Here is a 22,362-nt window from a genome sequence, read left to right on the forward strand (position 1 = left end):
ATAATTCCACTGGTAATCACAGTGTTTAAAATAACGTTCAAATTACAAAACATTCTCATACATTTTAATCCAACCATCCGTTTTCTATCGCACTTGTCCAAGATGTCGCATTAATGGTAAGAAGTATTATATTTATTATTGGTTAACTTTAAAATAACAATGTTGTTAAAAACAATTAGAGACTTATTATACTCTCAAAATGTTGGTCTTTAAAATGCATGCATTTAGTTGTATTCAGTGTTAAAAAATGTTATATGGCTCTCACAGAAATACATTTTAAAATATTTGGCTTTCATGGCTCTCTCAGTCAAAAAGGTTCCCGACCCCTGGCTCATTCCCTTTGGGGTCGCGGGTGCACTGGTGCCTATCTCAGCTACAATCGGGCGGAAGGAGTTGTACACCCTGGACAAGCTGCCACCTCATCGCAGGGCCAACACAGATACACGGACAACATTCACACTCACATTCACACACTTGGGCCAATTTAGTGTTGCCCATCAACCTATCTCCAGGTGCATGTCTTTGGAAGTGGGAAGAAGCCGGAGTACCCGGAGGAAACCCACGCAGTGACGGGGAGGACATGCAAACTCCACACAGAAAGATCCCGAGCCCAGGATTGAACCCAGGTCTACTCAGGACCTTCGTATTGTGAGGCTTTGCACTAACCCCTGTTACACCGTGCAGCCCAGTCTGACACCCATGGTCATAAAACACAGTAAAATTAATATAGCTACTTTTCCGCAATACTTTTTAGCCCTATCCTTACATTTTGCACGTTCCCATGAGTTTAGTGGTGTCCCAATGGCTGTTTGCATATTGCTTGGATGTTACTGACGTCACGTCCAGCTTATGTCCCCCCCTTTAAATATACTTTGTGGTCAACCAAGCTCTGTTTTCAATGGGTACTATAGACACCATTTAGCCTTTCTGGAAGGAAAAATGCCCTATGCTTGTACTTTTTCAGGCTGTACGAATCGTTCAAATCGCGAAAAGGATAAACGTTTCCTCAGAATTCTTCAAAAAGGGTGGAAGGGTACATAATTTTACAAAATGAATACTACAAAAGTAGCACACACTTCAGTCCAAGGGAGTAGAGTCAAAGAACACACAGGTTTGCGACAATCACTTTGCTACAGGTTTGTTTGATATAGTTTTAACGTTTAATATTAATATTAATATCCAGACCCACCTGGAGCAAAGGAGAAGTGTCTTGCTCAAGGACACAATGGACGTCACGAGGTTGGTTGTAGGTGGGGTTCGAACCAGGAACCCTCAGGTTGGACTAGTGTGGTACGATATACCGCTACCAATAAAGTACTGCAGTACTAATACAAAAAAATAATACTACTGTCTTTGAAAACTACCAGTACATTTTTTTATTAACCACATATGCTGCCGTGTAGCAGTGACTTTGCAGAGCCGAGGCGCACACAAAACGTCAAAACGCACACAAGCAGAAACGGGGAGGAAAGGAAGAATGACAAAAAAAAATTGCAATTCTACTGATTGATAAAAAGGGTGAGTGAAGCGCAATGTGGAGGTATTTGGGCTTTAAAAATATCAATAAAGGTCAAGCTTTAAAAATGGAAGCGCCAAACTGCAAGTAGTGTTTTCACATATCCCTCACCACATGTGGCAATCCAGTATTACCACCCTTGTTTCAAACTTAGGTAAACATTTAAAAAACAACTATTCAGACCTGCACAAGGAGTTTAAAGAGATATTGTAGTTAACAGTTTTCTCTGTGCACATGTAGATACAAGGCGCGCACACAGCTGGCTGGTTGCCATTTAATAGCGCAGTCCAAACTGCCCACATAGCATAAAATAATGCAAGTGAAATGACAAAATGTTGTAACAAATTCCTACAATTTGCGTTTTATATTTAACAATGTGTTTTACCTGCTACATGTCTGATCTGTGTACTTTTAGCCTTAATGTTTTAAGTATTTATGAATTATTGCATTTGTCTTACTAAATGGTAAATGGGTTACACTTATATAGCGCTTTTCTACTTTCGAGCTACTCAAAGCGCTTTGACACTATTAAACCACAGATCAAAATTGGCAACCATAAATCATTTAATACGATGTCATTAAAGCTTTTTATTCTATTCTAAACTCGTCATAGATTATGGCAGGCATATGTAATATGTAAAATAATTGTTCCTTGAGTGCAACAAGAAAGGTTGTTGGTCTTTTTTTGTGCCTCAAAAAAGGTACAACTCTAGTTTTCAGAGTGTAGCGTAGACCTTAATGATGAGGTTTCCCGTTTATAAGTGTACTTTACTATTATAAATCCGAATTAGCTGAGATAGGCTCCAGCAACCCCCGCGACCAAAAAGGAACAAGCGGTAGGCAATGGATGGATGGATAGGATGGATGGAAAGGTTTATACAAGAGGTCCTTGATAAAAGTACAAGTTGGGTTCCAACATTACAAAGAACCCGTACACTCAAATTGTATACAGAATATACTAAATAAATAAAAACAATCATAAAAATGTATAAACTCCAGACCTCTGTGTGGTTGTCTCTAAGGGGGTTACAATGGAGTATAAGAAGCACATCTCAATAATGACACCACCATGCTACATAGTTATTACGAGCAAATTCAAAGTTATGAGTAAATCTGTTAACATGTTCAAATGTACCATCTTTAACCCAAAGGATGGCTGCATTGTTGGTCTTCAAAGGTGCTGGAAAGAGTATTTTTTTTTCTTAAAGATGTTTTTTAAGCCTTCGCAGCACTTAGTCGCTGCCGGTTAAGCAGCCAACAGCAACTTTAATGACTTGTAACCTGTTTTAAAAACGTTTTATCATAATTCATATGCCAAGTAAGATATTGCAAGAATCAGTTTGAGTTGACATGTTGAATTGATGCAGAATCGAATAGTCACCGAATCAGAATCAAATTGAATTGTTGTAAAAGTCACAGATTCACATCCCTAATGGTCGGCACTTCTCCCTTTTATGTGTAATTTCAACTCCACTTTTCACTTTCAGGTATGTGAACACCCTTTGAGAAAACAGAGGAACATTAAGAAAAAAGAGGAAAATTGAGAAAGAATAGGAACATTTCCAACAGCAGGAAGTGCTGCATTGCAATCCCCGAAAGACTACATTTCTTGCAACTTGGTGCATTTCAAAACTATATTTTTATATTTATTCTCATCTACAAACCTGTTTGACACTTACATGTACAATGTAATGTTTCATTAGATACTTTACTAACAATATTATCATATAACATGTATGCAAAGAACTCAAAAAACATTTCCTATTAGGCAACGCAATCCTGTAACAACACCCCCTTGGGTAATATACTTCCGGCGTTGTGACCACTGTTTACATCAGTCACGGCAAAAATATAACTTCTCGCTGGCTACTAATAATAAGTCTAGAACAGGGGTCACCAACGTGGTGCCCGCGGGGACCAGGTAGCCCGTAAGGACCAGATGAGTCGCCTTTTCTAAAAATAGCTCAAATAGCAGCTGTGGAGAGGCGGAGCCGAAGGTCCGACAGAGAGGCAGGGATGGCGACGAAGAGGCTGGGATGGCGAGGGAGCGGCGAGGCGGAGCGTGCCGGGAGCGACGCCACAAGCAGGATCAGGTGTGTGGATCGCGCACCTGTATGCGATTAACGTATCTCCTCTGGCTGTATAAAAGGGGAGAAGGAGGAGAGAATGGGGTTGGTGATAGTGCGGAGCGAAAAAAACACATACAACGACGGAGACGGAGACAAGAAGAGGCGGACTGAAGTACGTGCTGCTGAAAAGCAGACGGCGGAGCAAGCAGCAGAGGGAGACGGGAGACGCAGCGGAAGAGCGACCCCACCGCAGACAAGCTTGTGTGGGAAAATAAAGCAAGTCAAACCTGCTCGAAGTCATGTCCTTCCTTGGTGGTCCATGGAACCCGCAAGATGACTGCGTGAGTCCGTCACAGCAGCACTTACCAGTGAGCTGCCTCTATTTTAAAAAATGTATTTATTTACCAGCAAGCTGGTCTCGCTTTGCTCGACATTTTTAATTCTAAGAGGGACAAAACTCAAATAGAATTTGAAAATCCAAGAAAATATTTTAAAGACTTGGTCTTCACTTGTTTAAATAAATTCATTTTTTTTTACTTTGCTTCTTATAACTTTCAGAAAGACAATTTTATAGAAAAAATACAACCTTAAAAATTATTATAAGGGTAAAAATAGCCGTCACTTTCTAGTAAAAGTCCTCCTTCACTTCCTTCAGTTTTAAAAGTCTTATAAGAGTTCAACATAGTTGCCGCGATTAGCAGAGCTCCTACTCTCATTATTTCCACGAAGTGCGAGCTGCTGTTTGGCGAGGAAGCAGGTCGCATTGATGACATCTTTTAAATTCTCTCGGTTCTCTTTTACCTTAGCATTGTGGACACTGATGTTGAGTCGCCGCCGTTCATCCAAAGCCAAGTCTATCCTCGTCATCCCAAACGTTTTTAGCGCAATCTAGCTTTGAATATGAGCAGCCGACCGCTCATTTTTGGTGAGGCTTCTTTGCAAATTCTTTAGGTCACAAAATCCCATTTGAGTACACACAGTTCCACAGGTTTAAAAAAGAAGGCAAGGACAGAGAAGATTACAAGGGATTGCGAAAATTCTGCGATTTTAAAGAAAAAAATATCCAAATTGGTGGAGCTAAATGATAATTAAAAACTAACAATTACAATTATTTTATCATTATATATTTTATTTATTTGCAAGATCACAAGTGAGGCACTGCCTCCCCTGACCGCACGTCACTGTTTGTTTTTGGATAACATTGGACCAGCTGCTCTGCAGGATGAATTTGAGCACAATAAGTAAACATTTTAGAGTGATAAGTTTAAATTTGTTCGCGCTCGCTCAAAACGAACCTTTCTAATCTTGTTTGTTTTTCCTGGCTGTGACGTGGCAAGGTCGTTGCTTCAAGATTCCCCTGAAGGACAGTGCAGCAAAGACGAAACAAACTCCTTCCCTGTCATTAAAACCTGGAAAGATAAACTCTGTTCATTTGCCACCATTTGCAGTGCCTTCAGACCATACACACGCACACACACTGACTGGCAGCTTCGGGCTGGATGCCTGCCCCTCTCCTTCCTGTTGCAAGTCTTGTGGTTTCTGTGTCAACATGTGTATATGTGCTTATCGGCTATCAAGTTTTTTCTCGGCCCATTAGAAGCCCAGTCTGAGATCAAAATTGTTTTACTCATCCTTCCCCAAAGTCTATCTTTTTCCCACATTTTATGGGGTGCCGTAAGTGGCGACCCATCACCTTTCCTGTTCTGTAACCCTGTACAATATTTGTCTAATCTTGAACGGTTTGTGCTGAAAATGAAATTTGATTGTACTTGTGCATTGACAATAAAGAGCATACCATACCATATTCTTGTTTTTTGTTGACATTGTGTATGTTTTTTTTATATGCCAAGGAAGATTTTCAGTGATGATCCTGTTTAGTGGTTTTGTGAGGTGACATAAATGACATATTAGATTTTCCCGTACTGATGACAAAACAGAAGACAGAAAGACCAACAATAACAAATAAAAATGTACAAGTTCCAAACATTTAATTTATACTCCATTCGTGTTGCACACTAAAGAGAACCACGTTTTAATATTGTATGCATGCTTTTTTGCCATATTGTAAAAGAGGTCAAAAATATGGTACTATCATCAACAGGTAATGTGTTGCGCCTTAAAATATTTTGAAATAGTTTTTCTGGTTCTTAATTGACAACATTTACAAAGCAAGCAAACAGTCTTATTGGAAGACTAAAAAGAACCACACTGTATCACCAATCATTATTGTATGCTAAATGGGAAACAATAACCACGTGTCCATCTGACACTGTTCCCGAAGTTTTAGCATGTAATCTTGCCGCAATAGTACAATTTTGTATAAAATATAGCTCCATTTATGAAAACCTGAAAGTAAGTTCTGGATCCTTACATATTTTCTCTTTCTTCAATTTGCTATTACTTGCTGAATATCTAAAATATAGAAAAATAAAAAAGCTGTTAAAATAATATCATTAATTGCACCTGAATTATGCATTTTCTGAACCATTTTTAGCATTTAGCCTTACTGTATACTCACCCTGCCCTGTTACTGTACAGAGAATTAAATCCAAGCACATTGTTTTGACTGCCTACTAGCTTGAAATGTTTGTGACACAAACTGTAATTAACTGATGTCAAAAATTGAAAATATTAAGTCGTACGATGTTTGAGAAAATTTACAGGGCAAAGTTTAAGTAGTAAGGACAAAATATAAGCATCTCACTAGTTTTTACTGACTTTTAACTATTTACTAGTAAGAAATGTCTGTAAAAACACATACTGAACAGTAAGTTCAGGAACTTTCTTAAAATAGAGATTGTGTAATTTTTCAGTGGAATTGCTGGATTGTACCGTGAATGTTAATTTGTTGTGGTCCTGCTCATTGCAGGTGTAGGGCAATTCTACGCTTCACTGTCGTAACCAAGGATGGGAGACAGCCACTTCTCAACCTCCTCTAGACTCATCTTTTTTCTCCTGGAATAATCCTCCACCTGATGTGAAGAACAGAAAAATTAAATCACAGTAAAATGAAAAAAAAATAAAATGACATTGCACATACAATTAATAGAGATTTACAATGTTGACCATTTAACACTGGAACAGGTTAGTGAAATTGTTTCCCCCCCCAAATCAAACCAATCTGAGGTCCACTAGTTTCCCAGAATGGCCTATGTTGTCATAAAACAATGGCAGAGCAGGTCCTTTTTACCGAAGGCCTCACAATAACATTTTCTCTCGTTTATATTTTATTGATGATTATATTTATAATATCTATGTGCAAAAAGGAAGTTGAGATATGCTGTTTAACCTGCTCCTTGGTGATCTTTCCAACAGCAAAGTATGAGGCCTGGGGATTGGAGAAATAAAGTCCGGACACTGCAGCTGCAGGCGTCATGGCCAGCGACTCTGTCAGAGCTATACCTGAACACATAAACATAAAGTGTTAAAATTATTCTTTGTGGACACAAAATGCTAAAATAATCTCACTGGTTATTTATCTTAATAGATGACTTTATTGACACAATGTATAGCCTAAGTTTGCATCCTTAAATCGCAAGGCCAAGCAGAATCTCAGGACAATGCGCGACACTTACTGATAATATTTTTTACAAATGACAATTTTGATACTACCACAAGTGGCCTGCTAATATCCAACAACAGTGATCATCTGCCAGTTTTCATAATCTATGATGGAAACAACAAGAAGAGGAACATTGATGACAAAAAGACATTTGGAAGAATATGCACATAAAGTATAACAGCTTTCAAGAATGATCTGAGGGATCAAAGTTGGGACAATGTATACCCTGAAAATGATGTAGATACATATGGTAATGTTTTTTAATACTTTCATTAGGCTCTATGATGAACATTTTCCATTGAAATAACTTAGTAAGAAGCAAAAAAAAAACAATCAAACATGAATGACAAATGGACTGAAAAATGCCTGCAACAAGATGAATTCATTATATAGAACATTTATAACACAAAGGTCTACAGAGGCAGAAAACAAGTACAAAAGGTATAAGAACAAGCTTACTAACATACTACGAACACGTAGTAAAGAATATTACAGTCAATTATTAGACTGGAACAAAAACAATATGAGGGAGACCTAGGGCATTCTAAATAGCATTATTAAAAATGGTGCTAAAAAGGATTATCCTCAGTACTCACTGTCGGACGTGAAAAAATGACAAAATGAATGAAGTAGCTGAAAGCTTCAATAAGTACTTTGTGAACATTAGACCAAATCTTGTAGGAAAAGATTCTAGATGCCAAGTCAGTTGAGGACTTGAATGACACCAATAACAGAAATCCCAACTCGATGTGTGACAATAGAGGAAACAATCCATATTGTGTACAAAATGTAAATCCAGTACCTTAACTGATTGTAACGGAATTGATATGGAAACGATAAAAAAAGGTTATTGAAGAAATTTCACAACCTTTAACATATATATCAGCAACCTATCCTTTCAAACAGGCATATTCCCAGAAAAAATTAAAATAGCAAAAGTCATACCAATTTATAAAGACTGGTAACAAACACCAGTTTACAAACTATATACCTGCTTTTCAACTGTCACAATTTTCTAAAATGTTTTATAAACTGGTTAACAACAGATTGGAAAAATTCATAAATAAAAACATTACACTCACAGTCAACCAACATGGCTGCAGAGCCAACATTTCAACATCAATGGCATTAATCAAAATAACGGAAGACATTACAAATGCAATGGATAGCAAAAAATTTGCTGCTGCAGTATTGATGGATTTAACAAAAGCATTTGACACAATCAATCATAATATTTTAATAAACAAATTAAAAAAGTATGGCGTCAGAGGGTTGGTCTTGAGCTGCGTAAGAAGCTACTTAACCGACAGTAAAGGACTTAAAGTTTGTGTTATATGCAGAGGGCACAACTGTGTTTTGTTGAAGAGAGAACACACGGAAGCTAATACAAATAACAGAAGAAATGAACAAATTAAAAATGTGGTTTTACAAAAACAGACTATCTTTGAAACTCAGCAAAACTAAAATAATGCTATTTGGTAACAGTAGAAGGGAAAGATAAACACAAATACAAATAAATGGAGTAGATATTGTAAGGGTAAAAGAAAACACATGTTTAGGTGTAAAAATAGATGACAAAATGAACTGGAAATTTCATGTAAAAAATATGCAACAAAAAGTAGCAATAAACACTTCAATAATGAAAAACAAATTCTGGACCACAAATCCCTTCATATTCTCTACTGCTATGAAGTGATTTTTGGGGATATGTTGATTGGCAACACTAAATTGGCCCTAGTGTGTAAATGTAAGTGTGAATGTTGTCTATCTGTGTTGGCCCTGAGATGAGGTTGCAACTTGTCCGGGGTGTACACCGCCTTCTGCCGATTTTGGCTGAGATAGCCACCAGCGCCCCCCGCGACCCCAAAGGAAATAAGCGGTAGAAAATGGATGGAGGGATGGATGGATTCTCTACTGCTCACTAGTGTTACCATTTTGAGTTATTGTGTAAAGATATGGGAAAACAACTACAAATGTGGACTTCATTCACTAACTGTGTTACAAAAAAGGTCAATTAGAATAATAAATAATGTTGGATCTAGAGAATACAAAAATCCTTTAGTCAATGAATCAAAAACATTAAAATTCAATGACTTGGTGCATTTGCAAATAGCTTAAATGATGTACAAAATCAACTATAACCTGCTACCCAAGATTATACAACAATTACTGTATTCTCAACAAAACAATAGAAATATAACCTTAGAGGAAAATGTAATTTAAAACATTTGGATGCACGTACATCACTTAAAACCTCGTATGTGGTTTCAAATTATGAAATGGATTAGGTAAAGAAGTAAAAAAAGCACAAATGATTCAGTTCAAAAAATGGTTCAAACTTCAAGTGTTCACAAAGTACAAAGAAAAATAATCATGAAAAACATCTTAAACCTTTTTTAAAAAAAGAAAATAATGATTGTGTATTTAATATTTGTTTACTTAATAAGTGTATATGTATTTAATCTGTATTTATTCACTGTTCTGTTACAAACAGTGAACAAAGAAATGGAATAAAACTGCTATGATATGAAAAGGGGTAGGATTAAATAAACTGTTCCAATTTCTTTTTGGACGTGCTGTAATGGAACAACTGGAAGTACTGTATGTGATGCATTCCATTGTAATTGTATTCTATGCATGTGCAAAATAAATAAACTGAACTGAAAACTAAAAGATACATATGTACATCTATCTATTTTGTCAAATTAAATTACTTGGTTAACTTATTGGAACTTTTCCACATATTGAGTCAATATAGTAAGCAGTAGAAATTAAAACTTAATGTGTAACTGAAATCTATTTTTCAATTTCTAAAACAAAACTCATCGCTTTGTGCCGGGACACGTTTATGTTTATATATTATTATTGAAGAAGAACTGCGCTCTTTTTTTTTTTCCTCTTATTGATAACCGCTATCTATGTAAGAAAAGAACAGACATGTTCTTTTTTGTACTAGATTACTAACAATCCATCTATTTCGCCCATAGAGCCCTCTAAAAACATCCAAAGACAATACTCTTATTTACTGTTACATGATACTTACTGTTTTACTACAGATGGATCTGCTTTGCATCCAGCTTCTAAAACTTGTAGATAATCCTGCTTATATTCACACTAAAAAAAACAAGGTTTTGGATCATAATTTATCCCAAAGTAGTTGTCGTTGGCTCTCATGAATTCTGCCATAAGTAGTAGTTGTTGTTGAAGGAAATAAACGCTGGCATATTCTTGAAATGATCAAACTCCGTACCTACTACATTATTATTGTGCCTGTTATTATATTACATACTGTATATATTTACAGCTTTTATAAATAACGTTGATGGAGGTTTTTGGATGTTTATTCTAGAGGGCTTTACAGGCGGAAAAGATCAAATCCCCATTAGCTCCATTGTTAGCTGACTTTTACTAGCGTTTATTTACGAGTTTGAATGCATAAAAAAAGAAAGACGTGTTTCCATCATACATTTTCTACTGCTGGTCCCTCTCGGGGTCGCGTGCTTGTCTTACATAATAACTGTGAATGATAGACAATTTTCCAAAAAAGAAGTGCAGTTCCCATTTAATTTGTGTAGTATTAACAGGTTCTATTTCTGTACTCTTACCAGTCTTCTCTTGTACACCAGCCAGCTTCCACATCGTGGTCTTTTCAGTGTGATCAGGCTGGCTTGGGTAGCCTGCAGCTGGTCTGATTCCCTGGTAACGAACCCTGTGGAGGTCTGAGGCCTGAAGAGCCTCGTCACCACTGTAGCCCCAAAGATCCTTCCGCACGCGAGCATGCAGCTCCTCTGCAAATGCCTGAGAGAATAATGGAGAATATCATTGGGATGTGCACACATGAACAAAAAGTTGGAGAAAATTAATACAATATCTTTATCATATTGCAACTTCCTGGATTCACTATGTCATTGTTACGGAAACATACCTTACACTTGAAGGTTGGCTGTTGATTGATTTTAATTTGCTAAATGCAGTTTTGTTCATTACTGTATTGTTCTGAGCAACAAGCTCTCATCAGCATATGTAACTAGTGAGGCTTCAACATGGCAGTCTGTTGATATTACATCTAAACAGTAAACAAGGCTCAACCTACTCAGTGGCCTAGTGATTAGTGTCCGCCCTGAGATCGGTAGGTTGGGAGTTCAAATCCCGGCCGAGTCATACCAAAGACTATAAAAAAATGGGACCCATTGCCTCCCTGCTTGGCACTCAGCATCAAGGGTTGGAATTGGGGGTTAAATCACCATAACATGATTCCCGGGCGCGGCACCGCTGCTGCCCACTGCTCCCCTCACCTCCCAGGGGGTGATCAAAGGGATGGTTCAGATGCAGAGGATAAATTTCACCACACCTATTATGTGTGACAATCATTGGTACTTTAACTTTAATTTCCATTCCCATTCCATTTTTACATTCCGCCATAACTCACTTGAGTATTGCAACACTCTCACTAGTACTCCAATTAATGTGTGATAAAAAGTAAAAACATGTTGTGCTGATATTTAGGAAAGAAAGAAGTGCTTAAAAGTCAGCCTGTATTTAATGGATTAATGTTGAGCACAAAGCAATGTAAAGACCTGGACCCTCTTTATCAATGTTGAAATGTGCGCTGCCTCATTGCAACAAACTGTCACACCCACATTTCTAAAGGCTGTGCATACTTGAGTGACACGAGTCATACCAAAGACTATAAAAAAATGGGACCCATTACCTCCCTGCTTGGCACTCAGCATCGCCCACTGCTCCCCTCACTTCCCAGGGGGTGATTAAGGGGATGGGTCAAATGCAGAAGATTAATTTCACCACACCTAGTGTGTGTGAGTGTGTGTGTGTGTGTGTGTGTGTGTGTGTTTGTGTGTGTGTGTGTGTGTGTGTGTGTGTGTGTGTGTGTGTGTGTGTGTGTGTGTGTGTGTGTGTGTGTGTGTGTGTGTGACAATCATTGATACTTTAACTTTAACCTTAACGCAGAGGTCATACCTGGATAACAGTTTACTTAAAAAGGTGCCAACTTTTACTCCTCAGACTTATTGATGAGGACATTCGGGCTCGGCAACATTTGATTTTAACAATGTAAAAAAGATTGAGGCAAGAACACAAAATTCAAATTTTTGAGGTAGGAACCCGAGTTCCGGTGAGGGAGGAAGGCGACAATTACAGCGATTATCTTTTCAAACGCTCGTCTGTTTTGGCGATTTACATCCATCTTCTTCTTCACCCTTTTCTTGATGCCCGACCGTTTATTTTTTTTCTAATTTCCGCTTGTGTTGAGCTCTGGGGAACACAGCAACGACAGGCTCACAATCACTCACTGGTTATCATTTTTATATTAATATTATCTTGATTTTGTATGTACTCTATGTCATATTTTATTCATTATGGTACTTTTTTGTCACTTACTGTTTGTCTTTGGTACACTAATGTGTATATTATAGTCCATTGGATCTTTGTTTTATTTTTCTCAAATATATATCTATTTTTGTATTGCTCTTTTTTTCTCTTTGGTATGAACATTATTATGTAAGCTCGAAGTTATTGTTTTTTTTTGTTGCTATTTTTGTATTACAAAATGTTATTTATAATCATGTTATACTGCATTGTAATCTTTTTTTTGTGATTGCATGATGTTAGAAGAATAGTCCTCACTGCGGTGTAGACTAATTGGGATCCTTAATAAACGAAACAAAACTCAGTTTGCTTTGAACAAGTGAAGAAGCACCTCCTACTGACTTTTGATTGATCTGACTTGCTGTGCGCAAGCACATGGCTATTTTCAATATGATTCGCATATTTGTAAGGGGGCGTGGTCTAGGTTTGCCAAGCCACTAGGGGTGTGGGAACAAATCGATTCGAATATGAATCGCGATTCTCACGTTGTACGATTCAGAATCGGTTCTCATTTTAAAAAAAAATCGACTTTTTTTTTTTTATCAATCCAACAAAACAATACACAGCAATACCATAAAAATGCAATGCAATCCAATTCCAAAACCAAACCTGACCCAGCAACACTCAGAACTGCAGTAAACAGAGCAATTGAAAGGAGAACACGACACAGAACAAAACAAAAGTAGTGAAACAAAAATGAATATTATCAACAACAGTATCAATATTAGTTATAATTTCAGCATAGCAGTGATTAAAAATCCCTCATTGACATAATCATTAGACAATTATAAAAGTTTAAAAAAAAAGAACAATAGTGTCACAGTGGCTTACACTTGCATCGCATCTCATAAGCTTGACAACAGCGTCCAACGTTTTCACAAAGATAAAATAAGTCATATTTTTGGTTTGTTTAATTGTTAAAACAAATTTACATTATTGTAATCAGTTGATAAAACATTGTCCTTTACAATTATAAAAACTTTTTTTTTTAAATCTACTACTCTGCTAGCATGTCAGCAGACGGGGGTAGATCCTGCTGAAATCCTATGTATTGAATGAATACAGAATCGTTTTGAATCAGAAAAATGTAGTTTTTGAATCGAAAAAAAAAATCGATATATAATCGAATCGCGACCCCAAGAATCGATATTGAATCGAATCATGTGACACCCAAAGATTCGCAGCCCTACAAGCCACCCACAAGTCTGTGACAGATATCAAGTTGATTGAGGTGTAACAAAAAAGTGTGCTTGGATTTGTGCGTGCACACATCTGAATTTGATCTTATGTCCATATTTAGTCGGAAAGCCATGCAACTGTTGTTCAATGAGGGCCCTGAAGATTCCTTGAACCCATAACATGAAATGCAAAATATGAATCTCATTGATTGAAATAAAACAAAATTGTTCTATAAGCCCTTATACCTCAGCCAATCGGTCAGCCAATGCTTTAACCATGATGCTGTTATAGTCGTCTCCCTGAGCCTGAAACTGTCGACTCAGTTCCTCTGCACCAAACACTCCCACAGCAAACACTCCAATGTAGTCCGCCATGCCGCTGTCCATGGGCGCCACAAAGTCGGACAAACATAGGTAGGGCTCTGAAGCTGCACTGTCCTTTTCAAGCTAAGGCAGACAAAAATTACTGAGTGTTAGACATTAAAACAGCTTTCGGCCGTCTTAATATTTCCCCTCACCTGTTGTCGTAAACCATGGAATGTTGCAATTGGCTCACTATTTCTCTGTGCCGCATCATCTTTGTCGTATACATGTATGTCGTCACCGTCACTCTGGGCCCGCCAGAAACCTACCAAACCTCGTCCTGTCAGACTGGAGTCATCAATCGTTTTGTTTAGCAGCCGCTGGGCATCATCAAATACTCTGCGTGCCTCCAAACCTGTAGTAAAGAGATATCATTGTAATAATAGTATAACATTTTTTTTGCGGCCCCAGACAGATTTGTTTTTTGGTCTAATATGGCTCTTTCAACATTTTGGGTTGCCGATCCCTGGTCTAGTATGTCTTCAGGAGCAGTGTTTTATAGTAAAACCCTGATTTACACACTCATTGTATGAACTTTTTAATTTACAAACCACAGGCATAATAAATATGTCTTGGTGTACGAACCTAGTCTTTGTGTACAAATGTTTCACCCAATGTGCGCCTGTAGCGCAGTCATTGTAGGCGGGCTTATCGATCTCCAGTGCTCATTCAGTCAGCACAGCAGTGCTGCTATTAGCCACTGTGCTACTTTGTGTGCACTTTTAGTGTATTTGTGGTTATGGTTATGATAAATTGTTTCAGATATATTTTAACAAGTTACATTAAAGAACATCATGTGGTTACATTTGTATATTTCAAAATATCTGAAGAGGATTATGAAGAAGCAATGCTTACTGTATATTAAATCTTACCTCTTCTCCTTGTCTTTTACTGATAGTTAATCGCTGCCATAACTTTTACATGTATACATTAAGTTCACTTTCTGTTTGAAAGAAGGGAAGGTGTTAGAAAAAATATGTAATAACTTATTGTTGATAGTCAAGGAATGTTATGTATTCCTTAATACTGTAGAATCTGTCATAATATACTTTAATTTTGTAGTTGTCATTGTTGGCTTTAACTGGATCAAGGGCCTGATTTTGGGCGACGTGGTACGGTTGATAGAGTGGCCGTTCTAGCAACTAGAGGGTTCCAGGTCCGATTCTTGCTTCTGCCATCCCAGTCACTACTGTTGTCCTTGAGCTGGACACTTTATCCACCTGCTCCAAGTGCCACCCACACTGGTTTAAATGTAGCTAAAAGACGTATATAATGGGTTTTACTAAGTAAAATTAAGTCTCTAGGGAAAAAAGCACTATATAAATATGATTCACGATTCACCCATTTACTAATGGTTTGCATGTACTAAAACATGCAAACTTAGTAGGACACACAAAGCAATATTTCGTTTATAATATATAGCTTCGGGATGACTTATAAGACTGATTAAAACAAATTCTATAAATTTTTTTGGGTGTCATTTAATATTTTTCAATTATGTAAATTTTTTCACATTGAATATATATTACTAACATATATCCAAAATGACAAAAAAAAGTGGTGTCAAAATAGATGTATTGCATGACTGCTTTTAAAATATCCTTTATCAAAAACAGGTTGTCCTCAGATTTCCTTCAGATAAATTATAACAAAATAGAAACTCTGATAATTGCTACCATTAAACGATCCCTCTCATCAAGCACTCCCTTGGTGCTCTGGGTGCATCTGTTAAAAGCAGCTTCAGAAACCTTGGGGTTGTGTTTGATCAGTCAATGTCTTTGGAGGTTCACTGTCGTCAACTGACCAAAAACTTTTTTTTAAGTGAGAAATTTGTTGTCAAAACTGGATCTCTAAATGATCATTTGCATGTTCGTTTTGTCTCGTATTTACTATTGCAATTCTCTTGTCACTCTTTTCAACATATCAACACTAAAGAGACTTCAGACTACAGAATGCGGCTGCCAGTCTTTTGACGGGTGCACCCAGAGCAGCCCATACTACACCCATTTTATACATTCTTCATTGGCTTCCAGTCAAATTCCATACAGAGTTTAAGATTTTAGTCCTGACTTTCCATGCATTGCATGGTGGGCGCCCTCAGTACATCACTGATTTGTTATGACCCAACACTTCAGGGCGCAGCCTCCGGTCTTCAGACTAGGGTCTCCTAAAGATCACAAAAACTCATTTTAAAACCCATGGAGACCTGGCATTCCAGGCTATAGCCCCCAGACTCTGGAATAACTTGCACCAGTCCCTCCGTGAGATTGACTGTGTTGATACTTTGAAGAAACATTTGAAGACTTCACCCTTGCTCCTGATGGGTGCTGGTTAGTGCCTTTCATGGCAGCTCCCACCATCAGTGTGTGAATGTGTGTGGGAATGGGTAAATGTGGAAATAGTGTCAAAGCGCTTTGAGTACCTTGAAGGTAGAAAAGCGCTATACAAGTTCAACCCATTTATCATTATTTAAGACTTCTCTTTTTAGTAAATCTTTCAGTTTATGAACCTTTTAACTATCATTTGTAATCCACTTTGTATCCTTTTTATGGTGTTGCCCCTGTTGTTTTAGTTTAATTGTTCTTTTAATTCACTTATGTATTGTATAGCGCTATGTGATTTTATCTGTGAAAAGCGTTTTATGAATAAAATGTTCTTACTATAAAATGTGGTACCGGTCTCCTGCATGTTTGTGAACATTGCAAAACGAGACAAGTAAGGGCCATTGTAACATTAATGTGCAGTAAATGAGTTTCTTTGTGGTGATGCCCCGTATAGTACACGCAAAATCTTCATTCAATTAAGGCAGTCTGCACCACTTTTATGCACCCAAAAATTTAAACTTAGGTAAAAAGACACAAAGGCACATTTAAATTGTTCTCGGCATGCGTATATGAGGGGGAAGTCAGGAATATGGAGTGGAAACATCTATTCCATCATGCTCCAGCACTTAATTACTATGCTAATACTGAAATAACACTGCTGCCTTATTCATTGAATTTTGTTGTTAGCTAGAGTCTGTGTCCAACTCCAACCTGGAGAAGTGGACTGCTCTTTGTCAGCTATATCCTACATCCAGAGGTTGAGAAGAAATGAACCAGCAGGATGGTGGGTATGCAGCAGCAGGGAGCATGGACAAGGTGGGAGGGTGCACTGGAGAGGAGGGTGACCTGGTCTGAGATCAGGCTGGCTGAAACCCAGCCCATTAAGTTCATGGTTCAAGCTGTCTACGACGTCCTACCCAGCACAGCCAATCTCCATCTCTGGGGCATTAATGTGGGGCATGAATCTCCAGCCTGTGTGCTGTGCTCCAGGAATGGATCGCTGGAGCACATCCTAAGCAGCTGCTTTAAAGCTCTGGGGGAGGGAACGACCAAGTGCTGAAGACCTTTGCTGAAGCCATAGCTAAACCCATGGCCGAAAACAACAGCAGCAAGCAACAACTTGGCAAGAGGAGAATTGCCTTTGTCAGGGCTGGAGAGCAGCCACAGTCACAGCCCAAACGAGCAGCCGGGCTTCTCACCTCAGCATTGGACTGGGATCTTCGTGTGAACTTGGGCAAGCAACTCAAGTTTCCAGACTACGTCACAACAACTTCGTTGAGGCCAGACAGCTTGCTTACGTCAGTATCTTCACTGCAGGTGCTATTGATAGAGCTGACAGTTCCTTGGGAGGATCGCATAAAGGAGGCAAACGAGCGGAAGCGGTCAAAGAACCAGGAGCTAGTCGAGCAATGCCGCAGAGGAGGCTAGAAGCCTATTGAAGCCTATTGAAGTGGGGGTGTAGAGGCTTTGCTGGCTGCTCACTGTGCAAGGTGGTCACACTACTTGGCATCACAGGTGATGGGAAAAGGAAGTCCATCAAGGCCACCATGGAGGCAGCAGAGAGAGCCTCTAGATGGCTTTGGATCAGGAGGAGCGAACTGTGGGCCAATGCTACAGGGAAACAAGCTGGGGTCTGATCAACACTGGCTGGGTCACCTGAGGAGGGGGTATGATGTTGAAAGACCTGAAACCCCCCGTGATTTCAGGCATATCACTAATGATGTGTCCCAGTGCATCTGAGGATGTATCTTACAATCATTCAACCACATTTTATCAACCATCACATTTATCTAAACTTAATGGCATAGTTCTTAAAATGAATTTAACCTTAAATGAAACTTCATACAAAAAAATTTCAATATTTACTAGGGGTGTGGGAAAAAATAGTTTTAATTTGAATCGCGATTCTCACATTGTGCGATTCAGAATCGATTCTCATTTTTTTAAAAATCGATTTTTAATTTTTTTTTAATTTTTTTATCAATCCAACAAAACAATACACAGCAATACCATAACAATGCAATCCAATTCCAAAACCAAATCTGACCCAGCAACACTCAGAACTGCAATAAACAGATCAATTAAGGAGACACAAACACGACACAGAAAAAAACAAAAGTAGTGAAACAAAAATGAATATTATCAACAACATTATCAATATTAGTTATAATTTCAGGATAGCAGTGATTAAAAATCCCTCATTGACATTATCATTAAACATTTATAAAATAAAAAATAAAAAGAACAATAGTGTCACAGTGGCTTACACTTGCATCGAATCTCATAAGCTTGACAACACACTGTGTCCAATGTTTTCACAAAGATAAAATAAGTCATATTTTTGGTTTGTTTAATAGTTAAAACAAATGTAAATTATTGCAATCAGTTGATAAAACATTGTCCTTTACAATTATAAAAGCTTTTTAAAAAAAAATCTACTACTCTGCTAGCATGTCAGCAGACTGGGGTAGATCCTGCTGAAATCCTATGTATTGAATGAATACAGAATCGTTTTGAATCGGAAAAATATCGTTTTTGAATTGAGAATCGAATCGAAAAAAACGATATATTATCGAATCGTAACCCCAAGAATCGATATTGAATCGAATCGTGGGACACCCAAAGATTCGCAGCCCTGATATTTACAATACTAAAAAGTACTTTAGTTTTATAAATAATACAAAAACGTCCTTTTTAAACTAGTTTATTATCAAGTCAACTGCATCATGCTTTAAAGTTTCTGTATTCTCTTCTTATTTACACAGAGAAACTTAAAAACTATCTTCATGCTAAACATCTGGCTAAGCAGGTATGTATGTGTGTTGTGAAATGGAGTTACGACGCATGCCTTAATCACAATTTTTTTATGAGTGCGGGCGAAGCAGCAAATACACATAGCTAACTTACTGTTGTGTAGATGTCACAATTGACGGTTCACATGCTGATGGCTTTATATAGCGTCAAATATAAAAGGTGTCATTTTCACTGCTCACAAATAACGAAGTGAAACAAGTTAAATCCACGCATTTTTGTTTTGGCGCCACTTGCAAGAATTTCAACTTCCTCATCTGACAAGAAAAGATTGCCTCTACTTCGTCGCCAAAACCCGCCAGTATCTCATATTTGACACTATTAAAGAACTGTGATTGGATATATTACAAACGTGTCCCACCTATCTACAAGATTAAATTAAATATGATTTGATTTTGTTTGTCAACATTTTCGTCAACATTGGTTTACGGAGGACTGAAGCAAAGGGTGTGTGTGTCCGTGTGCGTGCGAACCCACCGAGCACTGACAGCCGAGGGCCATAGATCAGGGAAGATACAAATGTATTGTGTCCTTTTTTCAGCGGATTTTTCCGCTTGTTCAAACTATATTGTCATTCCCACCCTCTCTGATGTGTGGTCAAACCTTGATATTTTGCGCTTCATTCAACCAAACTGTAGTAACGCGCCACTTCAGATTCTCAGTAATAGCAACGGCCTTGCAACAATGGGAACAGTAATTAATTAGATTACTCTTTACTAAAAAAAAAAATAAGGCCATTAGTAACGCTGTTGTACTCTAATGCCGTTATTACCAACATTGGTAATGACACACCTTTCCAGTGCTAGAATCAAGTACTGACTTGGACTAATGCTAGTAAACTTTTAATGTTCCAGCTCCATATGAGACCTAATGCACTGCTAATTGCCAAGTCATTGTCATAACATGGTATAGTTGAGGATAGACAGCAGGAAATGACAAAAATATACACAGATGCTAATGTTTGTTGACTGTATTGCTGTGGATTAGCTCAACAGTTACATGCTGAGATGTTAATAAAATAAAATACCATTCATCTTAATTTTTGATGTTTGCCTGTCTCATTCAAACTGTCCTATATGATACTATTTTGAAATGGACAACCAAATGCCCCAAGTTGAGTCATATCAAATTGTGCTAAACAGTGTGTGGCAGCTGTGCACTAGAAAAGCAGCATATGTATTGTTATGGCTGACTGAATAACCTGGCAAAATATGGATACATACCCACTGTCTTGTCATTGAAAATCTTTGGGTAACCTCGGTTGGGATATTTTCCCCTAAGCTGCCAGACATCAAAGAAAGGCTTCCAATCGATGAAATCCAATAGTTTGGTCAGGTCGTACTTCTCAAACACATGGCTGCCAAAGAACTGAGGACACACTGAAAGACATCAAAACGTTTTTATGCAATAAACCAGTCACACTTTCCACTGTATTACTTTTGAAACTGACAGAAAGATGGATTGTAGGAAGGCACTAGTAGTCAGAATGCTTTTCATGGGCATGTATAGCCTGCTGTAATGAGGTGGCACCTTGTCTAGGGTGTACCCCGCCTTCCGCCCGATTGTAGCTGACATAGGCACCAGCGCCCCCCGTGACCCCAAAGAAAATGGATGGATGGATGGCTGTATAGCCTGTTAGATTTGGGTGTTTTAAATTATTTACTTGAACTGTTCCCTCTTCAGGTTGGGATTATTACACAACGTATAAATTCAAACAGCAATTTGACTGACATGTAACAAAGTAACTGTTGCGTAAAGCAAGCAAAGCAATCATGCCGAGTATACAGCGCCATTGGCATAAAAAGAGGCATGATTAAGGCAGTAGCAGGTGGGACCACTCATCATAAAACAAAAACAGGTGTGAATAACACTCATGTTCCTAGGAAAAGGAAACAACCAATGGAGGATTAGGAGCACTGGCAACATAAATAACATAAAACATTAACTGTTGTGACGGATCATGACAACTGCTGTACAAATACAAGAGGGATCGTTTTAATTTCAGGATGTGAACATTTGGTTGGTATTTATTTTGTATTTATTTGTTGTCCTAAGAGTTTTCCAAAATGTAGAATGGTCGTGAGTACATATAGACAGAAAAACAGGCCAACCTACCTGGTTTATTCAGTGACAGCCAGTCAATATGCAGGGCTTTCTCTCTGGCTTGAGACAGCGACAGATACCGGCGGTCCTGAAAAGGAAAAAGTGAGGGATACAAGATTTAAAATATGAAGCAAATTTGTTTCATTATTGTGTACTTGACAGAAGTTTTCATACCCTTTCATGGACTAAATGGTCATTTAAACTTTGGTTTACTGTGATTTATTGCATGAATGTCAATGGTTGATTTTTTAATTGCGAATAATTGCAGATTAAAGATTTCGGATGTTAACTTGTGATTAATCAAGTTGGTTTTTTTTGTTGACCATAGATATTTCCATTATGAAAATGCAGGAAAAACTAATTATGCTTGTTTTAAAGAAATGATTGTTTTATTGTATATGAGCGAGAAAAATAAAAGGTTTTCCAGATTTCAGAAGAACAAACTTTGACTCAACATGGAAACACTGGGTTATCATTATATCCTAATTAACAAAACTCAGTCTTAAGAAGTTCAGCACAAACAATAAACTAAATATGGACAATATTTGGAACAATGGTGAAATACAGAGTTTGCCACAAAATGTTATTTTCCAAATTTGATAAAGTTGACATAATGGAAGGAAAACATCTTGAAGTGGGGCATGGCAAATAATTAACCATTTTAAGTACCATTAACGTTCTTGTTGTTGAGGAATACTTTATAAACTGGTTTCACCAGCGCAGAACAGGATACAACAAACCGTAGGTATAAGTTGTGGCAACAATTCTATGCGCAAATGATGGTAAAATCAAAAGTAACAATCAATAGGTTTACCTGCGCTACAATAAAAAATAAATTATTGCAATAAATCAGTTAAAACCAGCTTTAAAAGGCTCTAAACACCATAATCGTATTTGTTGCAGCCATTTCCTGGTGGTCACTGAGAGGTGTTATTGAGTTCCATATTTTCTGAAGCGCTTCCATGATGAAGACTCTGAGATCCAAAGTTAACTGCGTAATAAACGCCAATTGTAAGAGAACAAACATTCCCTCCCTTTCTGACATGAGGTA

At 37.8% G+C, this 22,362-nt stretch overlaps 1 protein-coding gene across 4 annotated transcripts in view; it reads right to left on the reverse strand.

The window, feature by feature from the left end:
- Positions 1 to 2,946: 2,946 nt before the first annotated feature.
- Positions 2,947 to 22,362, reverse strand: part of mtr (5-methyltetrahydrofolate-homocysteine methyltransferase) — a 75,509-nt gene continuing 56,093 nt past the window's right edge. For 2 of the 4 annotated variants that reach the window (XM_061908698.1, XM_061908700.1), the window contains 7 exons: positions 21,324 to 21,399; positions 20,432 to 20,587; positions 14,229 to 14,428; positions 13,957 to 14,157; positions 10,753 to 10,945; positions 6,875 to 6,987; positions 5,557 to 6,557 (listed from right to left, as the gene is read on the reverse strand). In XM_061908698.1, the coding sequence (XP_061764682.1) occupies positions 6,468 to 6,557; positions 6,875 to 6,987; positions 10,753 to 10,945; positions 13,957 to 14,157; positions 14,229 to 14,428; positions 20,432 to 20,587; positions 21,324 to 21,399 (1,029 nt within the window). In that variant the 3' untranslated portion in view covers positions 5,557 to 6,467. Of the gene's footprint in view, positions 3,655 to 5,556; positions 6,558 to 6,874; positions 6,988 to 10,752; positions 10,946 to 13,956; positions 14,158 to 14,228; positions 14,429 to 20,431; positions 20,588 to 21,323; positions 21,400 to 22,362 lie in introns of those variants that run through there. The other 2 variants (XR_009807852.1, XR_009807853.1) reach the window with 2 other exon arrangements.

The sequence above is a fragment of the Nerophis ophidion genome, linkage group LG08 (genome assembly GCF_033978795.1).
Source record: "Nerophis ophidion isolate RoL-2023_Sa linkage group LG08, RoL_Noph_v1.0, whole genome shotgun sequence".
NCBI lineage: Eukaryota > Metazoa > Chordata > Actinopteri > Syngnathiformes > Syngnathidae > Nerophis > Nerophis ophidion.